General features: G+C 29.9%; 3 protein-coding genes across 3 annotated transcripts; 2 read left to right on the top strand and 1 right to left on the bottom strand.

Annotated features, from left to right (window-relative positions):
• Positions 1–1,485: 1,485 nt before the first annotated feature.
• On the top strand, positions 1,486–2,285 carry LOC119680031. The gene is made up of 4 exons (XM_038092648.1): positions 1,486–1,536; positions 1,596–1,640; positions 1,701–1,748; positions 1,883–2,285. The coding sequence occupies exons 1-4, from the start codon at positions 1,486–1,488 to the stop codon at positions 2,276–2,278; spliced, it is 540 nt and encodes a 179-aa protein (XP_037948576.1). The 3' UTR covers positions 2,279–2,285.
• A 116-nt stretch (positions 2,286–2,401) lies between these two features.
• On the top strand, positions 2,402–3,530 carry LOC119680032 (general odorant-binding protein 99a). The gene is made up of 2 exons (XM_038092649.1): positions 2,402–2,760; positions 3,006–3,530. The coding sequence occupies exons 1-2, from the start codon at positions 2,719–2,721 to the stop codon at positions 3,390–3,392; spliced, it is 429 nt and encodes a 142-aa protein (XP_037948577.1). The 5' UTR covers positions 2,402–2,718; the 3' UTR covers positions 3,393–3,530.
• Positions 3,531–3,585: 55 nt separating this feature from the next.
• Positions 3,586–8,437, bottom strand: LOC119676647. Its single transcript, XM_038087898.1, has 5 exons — positions 8,283–8,437; positions 7,896–8,216; positions 7,474–7,833; positions 4,190–4,507; positions 3,586–4,130 (listed from the first exon to the last, which is right to left on the bottom strand). Exons 1-5 carry the CDS (start codon positions 8,334–8,336, stop codon positions 3,687–3,689), a joined length of 1,497 nt encoding a protein of 498 aa, XP_037943826.1. The 5' UTR covers positions 8,337–8,437; the 3' UTR covers positions 3,586–3,686.
• Positions 8,438–9,455: the final 1,018 nt, after the last annotated feature.

Here is a 9,455-nt window from a genome sequence, read left to right as displayed (position 1 = left end):
TATATTATACTACCTCAATGCATTGCTTCAAAAATCATTATTTTAAACAAGGCAGTTTTGATAGGTTTTTGACTTTATAATAATTTTATATATTGTCCCGATTTTCTATATATAAACAATAAACGCAATAAAACCGAAAGATTACTTCAATTAATATCTATAATGGAACAAAAGTATTACTTAGTTTTGTTTGAGATAATACCAATAAGCCGTATTTAATTTTAAATTGTACAATCTTTATTTGTTAATGTATAGCAGCATACTCCCGGCACAAATAAAATCCAGACCACAGTAAAGAACGTGACTTATAGTTTCATTTCCGCCAAGGCTGAGACTATATTTTTTATATGTTTCCTGTAAGTATTAAGTTATCTCAGTTTTACTCTTTTAATGTTCATCATACAATATATTTCGTTACCGCAGGCACAGCTATCTCAATGAAAAGCTAGTTCAAACAATGGTTTCGTCTCAAGTCAGAAATAGGTTACTTTCAGTTCTATTTCATTGGTGTCTTTTTTACTAATGGAGACAATTCATCCATAAATCAATTGAGTACTTACTTGTGGTTCATTTAATATCATTAGAAGTTCAGGTTAACAGATTTAATAGCTAATGCAATTATTGTGAGACCCTCTATGAATTCTTTGCCGTTACCAGCGTTACTAGGTATCTTGGCAATGCTACCTGTTTATATTTGTATATTTGTTTTCTTAAATCCAAAAAGACACGATTTTTAAGAAGTGCAGAGGAAGCGCAAACGAATTAATTGTGTATTGATTCGTATATATAACTTCTCGGAATTTTTTCTGCAGTATATAAGTAAAAACAAACAATATATAAGTAGCTTTTCCATTAATTTTTTAGTTGGTAATATTTAAATATATCTAAAGAAAACAAAATTTTAGAACGCTTAAAATTTATATTCCCAGCCTTGTTCAAGATACAGTGGAAGTGCTTTGGTGTGTACTCCCGCTACAATTTATAGGACACTACCAAATAGGAGTTATTCACAGACAAAGTCTTTAAATTCCCAATTAAGACACAACACTTTTAAAAATCAAAGACAGAATCAAGGTCTCGTTAAAATGTTAAGCCATTGAAGCAAGATTAAGTCGCTAGAATTTCTTTAATAGACAAACAACTCTATCAATCATGTCTCTAACTGGAACCGCTAAGAACACGGAGGTTTACGTATGGTGTCTTTGTTTTTATCCACACAACCTAATCTAATTTAAATAGAATTTTCCTAAACTTATAAGTAGTGCATAATTTTTATGTCAACTTTAGTTAATATTTTATTAAAATAAAAAAAATTATATTCTATATATATAAAGTGTGTGGAAATTTGTCATAGATATAAACAATTATAAAGTTGAGATATCTTTTTAAAAGTTAAATTATATTTGTGTAATCAAATTTATTTTGTGTAATCAAAAATTTTAAATTATATTTGTGTAATCAAAATTAAATAAAAAATATACAATAATGAAATTTCATATATATATTTTAATATACATTTTCTTATGCATCCTTTCAGTAAGTATAATTTATATAAAGTATTATTTTTACTTCAGTAATAATGATTATATCAATAGCCAACAACAGGCAATGTAAAACTCACCGATAATGCATATACAGCGGTAATACCTAATATATATAGTAATTTTTTTTTTCTTTACTAATAATGAGTATCTCGTTAGTTACCAATAGGCGTTGAAACAACACTCATCATTAATGAAAATACAGAGGTAAGTACATCTTGATGAAGTTTATCTTAAGTGACCTAAAAATTATACAAAATTTTATTTTAATATCGCATATACTGCTTTATTAAAAGAAATTGTCAATACTATATCATATGTACTAATTACTTTATTCTTAGCTGTCAGAACATTATAGACCAGTTGGAAAATCAGATTATGTATCTGCACATGGGGTATGCTTTGAAAAAATCAGATCTGAGGTGGAATACAGCTTAAGTTATTTATTGATGAAATTTCCAAGGGATGAAAGTAGTGATTGTTATATAAAATGTCTCATGGATTATTGGAATTTTTACGATCCCGTAATTCCACATCGCTCAGTTAAACGCTTGTGCAAACAGCTCACCTATTGGTATCCAAACTATGTAGAAGAATGCAATAATTCAATTGAGGCATGCATTAGCAAATATCCTGATGAAGATAGCTTATTTGAAGCTTGCTCTTGGATTGGCAATGTTACTAAATGCTTTCTGAAGCAATATAGAAAATCATTGTTATTAACATTTATTATATAACTCTACAACAAAAATTCATGCTAAAAATCATTAACAAGTTTTAATGTAAAAAAAACGCCAAACGTCACAAATGTCAGATACGAGAAGAGGTTAAAAATAAATACGATATTATGCATATATGTTAAATAATGAGGTGTTAAGCTGAAAACAAGACTCTATAGAGGAAATATGAAACCAGTTCTTTTAAGTTCAGTGAGGCTTAATTCAGCTGAAAGAGCATACTTAATCTAGTTTTATTGTCAACTCCCTAACAATTCAAGTCTTCGAAAACGGAGATATGTGTGCGCTATTCTTCGAGTGTGAACTTTCGAGAAACTTGCAACGAGTTTGCAAATGTAGTAAAATTAACATACAAAGTCGTTAAAGACTTTAGTACGGATTTAGTCTTTAGTGTATCTTTGACGACCAACAACGGTAACACCGCAAACGTAAATACTGAAATGAAATTCACATTGATTTTGCTTTTTGTCGTTGCAGCTGTGGTAAGTGAAACTGCAATTTTTTTTAAAAAAATAATAATTTTAAAATAATTTAAAATAAATTTTAAACATTTTTAACTTAACACTTTTTTCATCACAAACACTATGGGCCGATACCACACTTGATATCAAAACTAACTTAAGTGTAACTTAATTGGTATGACTTAAGTCAGCATTGATTGTAAAATCCGCTCTAAATTGCTCCTTTATTTGATCTTAACTGAACTAACTTTAATTTTTTCTTTTAGGCCAATGCAAAGTTTGAGGTGCGGAATAAGGAAGATGCATTGAAAGCACATGAAGAATGTCTTGAAGACAATACAGTCCCTGATGAGATCTATGAAAAATTTTTGAATTATGAATTTCCCGAACATAAGCGCACCAATTGCTACATAAAATGCTTTGTCGAAAAAATGGGTTTGTTTACTGAGCTCAAAGGCTTTGATGAGAACGCAATCATAACACAATTCACATATAAAAACTTTAAGAATCTAGAATCAGTACGTCATGGACTCGAGAAGTGTATTGATCATAATGAATGGGAATCAGATACCTGCACTTGGGCAAACCGTGTATTCTCGTGTTGGTTGAAAATAAATCGTCATGTTGTGCGTAAAATCTATGGTGATGCTTAAATTTTTAAGTTAAAATATATAAACAAAAAAAAAAAAATTAATTATATAGTGGTAGACATATGTGCTAATAATAAAAACACTCTATCAACTGAATGTGATATTTTCTAATTCAATTAAAATAAACTTGAATGCATAGAGTGTTGGCGTATTTTTCGAAATGGTTTTGAAGATTTTTATTAATTAATGTGTTTTTTCAGTTAATTTTTATTAATTTTATTCTTATCTTATATATTATATATGCAATGTTGTGTATATCAAACATTTGCTATTAATACTAATTCGTTTATTTAGCTCTCATTTCTTGGATGAGTCGTCAGTTTCATTGTTGACTGTATTATCTAAGTTATTATTGTTTATGGCTGCAATATCTAAATTTTTTAACGGTGATTCAGTACGTGAAGCTGGATCAATATTGTAGTTTAAATTCTCTATACATAAATACTCTTCATACATCCAACTGCATGTATCTGTTTTATCAATTTTTTCTTTCAATGCCTTACATACGAAGGCTTCTTGTTGTTCATATTTGACTGGACCAAAAGCCTTAATCCAATTATCAAAATTCCATTCATAAGCTGGTGTATAGAAATTCATTTTATCAGCCAAACATTTAAAGAGACATGGAATTTCCTCAACAGCAGGGAAATATCCATATCTTTGTAGTTGTTCCATGCTAGCATTCAAATTAGTGGCACAGTTTAGTAAACTTGTGTATGTTTCACGTGTTTGTACTTCAGCCTATAATAATATTGCATTTAGCAATTAAATTTTATACTAATTGAAATAAATATTCATACCAGCTTTAAGCACTTAAGACCTTTGTAAGCAAATTCACAAGCATCATCGTATCTGCGATCCAACTCAAAGCGACAATAGTTATACATATCACCGCCAAGTTCTTCAACTAATTGTGCCTTATTCCACTTATTCTCTTCAATATTAAACCAATTCCTTTCATGTGCTATACAACGTGTGAAACAAGGTATTTCCTCATCTGTCCAGTTTTTGTAACGTGCCACCTTCAGCAGTTCTTCCTTTGCAACGTTGCCACTGGCTCGGCTCAAGCATTTACGTAGAATGGCTGTGTCTCTGTCGTTTTGTTCAAAACAGTTAATCTATATGGATTATACAATTCCATTAGAAAAATCACTTTTTAATTGAAAAACAAAATGTAATAATATTTACTTTAAACACAAAAATTCCAAAGAACAACAGAACAACACAAATACTTTTCATCTTACAGAATCCGCACTTTAAGTGTCTTTATCTTCTCAATTTTAAAACAAAACTGTTTTGTGTTCTTACTTGGCATACGGCATAATTCTATACGCTTATCAACAGTCCATTCAATTAAAATACAGCCGTAGCCGCGGCTTATCATGTACATATTTCATTACAAGTAATAAGTTTTAGCTCGTAAAAGTTGAGTACATATATAGTTTTTTGTCAGTATTTACCTGCCACATATTTCACTTTGAACTTAGGTTGTAGTCGTTAAAATTTTTCATAAATCATGAGTTAATTGCGATGTTCATAAAACAAGGTTGACAGATGGATATTGTTATTTACACAAAGCATTTTCAATCATATACATTGTATGATATACTCTATGCAAGTAGATAGAGGTTATCACTTCAATATTATTATTTTTTCTAAAATTTGGAAAAGTGTCATTGCACTTGCAACTTCTTACTCATATACATTATAAAAAAATATGAATGCCTTGATTCATCCAAAAAACACCATTGATTTGTAGTTGGTTCTTATGTAAATCCGATTTTTGAGGTCAAGGTTGATTTTAAGAAGAAAACAAAAGATAATGTTCGTTAATATAAATTTTGAGTTTTGGACTGATATGAGGAACACAGAAGAAGAATGGTCATTGTTTTACACTGCATACTTTAATAAAGTTATAATATACTTATTACATCATCTTTTTATCAATTATAATCACTTATAGCCTAATAAAAAATAGTGCAACATAAATCTTATAATTATTTTTCTGATAGAGTAACAACTATCGGGTTTGGGTATCGGGTTTAATCTAGCATCATTCTTTCCGATTTAATTTTGGGTTTTTCTCATTATCTCTAGTCGTACATATCCCACTGTAGTACTCTATATTCAATTCATCGCCAAAGAATTAATAAAAATATATCGTGAATAAAAAATTGATAATAGATAACATAAGAGAAGATCTTCCTTATGCGTTTTCAATTTTTTATGTTATACCGAGTGTCTTCAGCCACTTTAATATGTGAAACTTTCTGAACTGATATTAGCCCAAAATGAATATATAAGATCTTCAAAAATATAAATATTTCCTCTATAATTTAGTTATTTACCAGAATTCTAAAATAGATACAATTTTGGTAGGCCAATATATAAGACTGTGATCAAAAAATAAGATGAACGTACTTATAACTTTTAAACCTTCATTTATTTTTTTAAATTTATTTTATAGCATATATACTCACACTTCTCGATACAATACTTTTATGCAGACATGTTTTCCATAGAAGTGACCATCAAGGCACGCAGTATTCGGATTTCGTCTTTTCAATTGTGTCGAAATGATGTTTCCCGAGGGAGGTCTGTAGAACGAAAGGTGTTGAAATTTTGACAAAGATGTCATAAAAAAGAAGACGAAGAAGAAGAACTAGTACAGTGTAAGATGGTGAATTTTTGTTGTATAGAAACTAAGATTTGTCTGTTTTTTTTGTCATCTTATTGAGAATAGTTTTACTTAAATGTCGCATAACGCTCAAATAATATTCATTATTAATAGTTTATCCTGACGAAAAAAATTGTATAAAGCACTACATCACGATAATTGCAGACAACTCTTTACTTGATCATTAATTATGACTCTAAGTCGATCTTTTAGATCTTGGCTCTCGTTTCGCATGATGTATTCTTAATTGGACGACTGTTTCTGGATGGTTTGCATAGAAACAAGTCCCATCTTCAGCTAACACACATTTAATTTCATACTGATAATGGGAAAGCGTTGTTTGAAGGACTTCAACGTATCATTGTTTTTTAAAAATTTCACTCTTTTCAGCACTAAACAAGATTTCATTATTTTCAGTAAAATTAAAAATTAACAGAATCAACGAAATTTCTTATTTTTAAATGAAAACTTTTTATTACAAAATCGTTGGTTTCCTTGATTCGCTGTTCATCAGTTAACGTTGATAGTCGTCCAAGTCGTCCAATGTATTCTTAACTGCGATCTTAGTTTGTATCAGGTTGGAATGCCAGCCTTCCATACCGAAACCCACTTGAGCACTAATAATAGCCCATTGTGATAAGTCATATTGATCTTAATGATAACTTGAACTACAATGACATCATAAAACATCTGCTTTACATCTATTATCTTCAGACTCTTGGAGTTAAAACACTAAAAGAACATATCCTCTGACCTTACTTTAGTCAAGCATCAGTATATTATGCACTGAAATGTATGGTGCAATAAACAGACACGATATGAGTGCTTTTAATGCCCTATCTTTAGTCATTTCTCAATGCCTGGTTAAGAACGTAAAAATCTCACACAATGGATTTCTATAGTTTCGTTATAATAAACAATGTATTGGAAAATTTTTAAGCATAGCTGTAGACTTATGCCATGTGATATCAGACGATTAAACAAGTAAAAAATGCAAGTCAGTATAAGATAATTAAAGAAGATTAAATAAAGAAAAACAACACTTACTTCTTTACAAGAATTTTGTAAAAAATTAAATGATTAATAGTTCTCTATTATATATGTATTATTTGGTATGCGAGAAGCTCCAAAATCAAATAAAGTTGTAGAATTATCAAAAAAAGTAATACATTTTTTTAATTTTTAATTATTTTTGTGTTGTTAATTTTTTAACAATATTAAAATGTATTTTAATAAAATGTATTATTAATAAAGTTTTTCAGGCAGTTCTTTCTAAAATTCAACATCCTTTAAGTAAACATTAATTTAATTCTTCTAATTACAAGGGGAATTAAATGCACTGCACATTTAAATCATTAAAAGAACACACATGTATATTTCTTTAGAAACTTTATTTCCAATATTTTACTCCTCCTTAGATAATACAAAACAAGTGAACTCCTGATACATCCAAGCGCAAGAATTACGGTTTCTTCTTCTGCTTAAAGCCTTACAGCTTTCAATATTTGCAAACGCCTTTGGCACTGCCAAATGTCTGCGCATCTCATCAATTCTCCATTGTCTACGTCTTATATCATATATTCCTAAACTATCCATAAAACATTTTGTGTAACACGGAAGAGGTTCCACCACCGGAAACCGTGAGAACTCCTTTAAACGTTGTCTATCGTGATCATTAAATTTAAATAGACATTGCCTCATAGCGTTTCTAGCTACATCACTGAGTAGTTCAATGCCATCTATTTGTATAAGTGGATCATTTTCCAACTGAATAGAATAGTGGTATTAAAAATTACCCTGATTTCTTTATATTTATTAAGCAAACTTACTTTAACCAAACAATGAAAACCATTATAGGCCACTTCACAACTATTACGTCCCGTCCACATGTGACTGCTGCATGCGTTATAAGCAGGTTCACTGAACTTTCGTATACTGTTTTCTCTATTGAATCCGGCAGTTTCATTATAAATATCATACATTTTGCTAATATAGCATTTGGTGAAGCAAGGAATTTCTTCATTCTGTTCTGACCACGTTTTATATCGTTGAAGACGCTCTGCATTTTCGTGAGTTAGACCACCAAATCTTTCTAGGCATTCATTTATAACTCGTCCCTCCGCTGTCGTTGACTTTATAGCAGCATTGCACTATTAAAATATATTCAGTTTATTAAATTAAATTTTAATTATAAATTTAATAAAGTTTTTATTCACCACTGAAATTGCAATTGAGAGCAAAAGTAATATATATTCCATCTTCATCTTCATTTTCGTTTCGATTTGGTTTTATTGGAGCATTTAGATGGCGAGACTTGCTTTTTCGAGGCTTAATCAATCCAAACTGAATAACACTCGAATGGATTGATTGAAACGAATTTTTTGATTAGACAGTCTTTTTTAATGATTTTCGTTGAGTTAAAGTAATTATCAGCAAAAATTACTTTTACACAATGTTTCTTTTATTGATAACCTAATTTCTGTATGAATTTTGAGTGAAACCTCAAGTTCATTCTCAAGTCTGTTATATAATACAATTTTGCTGATAGCACTTATATTACAAACGATTGATAGGAAAGCCCATTTTGCATTATACAGAGTCCGCAAATTGCTTTCGATTTTTTCAGAAGTCTAAATAAATACTTCACTTCATCTAAATTTAAATGAATATTTTTGTTGTGATTATCTCTAAAATCATTTAAAGTTTTTTTGCTCAGAATACTCGTGCCGGTTTACGAGTTCATCGATGTTTGCTCTTGGACAGCCTATTTTAGTAATTCAAATAACTGATTAGAAAACTGTATGGGTAGATGGCGCTAAAAATTAGCACACATGTCACTAATCTTAACCAGTGTTTCTCAATGGGAGGCGTATGCCCAATGTAGGTCTGTGTTGCGGGGAATTTAGTTAATTCATTGTGGAGGGGGAGAGTTGTTTATTTAAGAATAATGATTATTTTTCAAATTTATATAGTGGCAGAAAAACATGATTGGTTATGGGAAACAATAACGTTCGACTGATCTATTAAACTCTCTGAACTTCTTTTGTGTATATTATGTGAAAGAAGAAGAAAGAGGGCAACTTTGGAGTTTTTTTAATCGTTAACTGGGTCATACTATAATAAATTTAGAAAACTGTCTAACCAGTCGTGCAATACGAATTTTTATTGTGTACAATATATTCTGTGCAAATTAAATTCTTGGAAATTCAAATTCTTGGAAACTTTGGGTTGAAGCGTATACAAAGCATTTAGATTTAAGTGAAATATAGAACGGCATATCGGTAAAATTATATCTCGCATTCGACGAGCAAATGTTATAAACAAATGAGTTGATTAACATATAGCAGAATCATCTTAATGTTACCTTAATCATTGAAACACTGTATAAT

Source organism: Teleopsis dalmanni, chromosome 2 (genome assembly GCF_002237135.1).
Source record: "Teleopsis dalmanni isolate 2A chromosome 2, ASM223713v2, whole genome shotgun sequence".
In the NCBI taxonomy this organism is placed as follows: Eukaryota; Metazoa; Arthropoda; class Insecta; order Diptera; family Diopsidae; genus Teleopsis; species Teleopsis dalmanni.
This window is presented reverse-complemented; position numbering and strand designations above follow the sequence as displayed.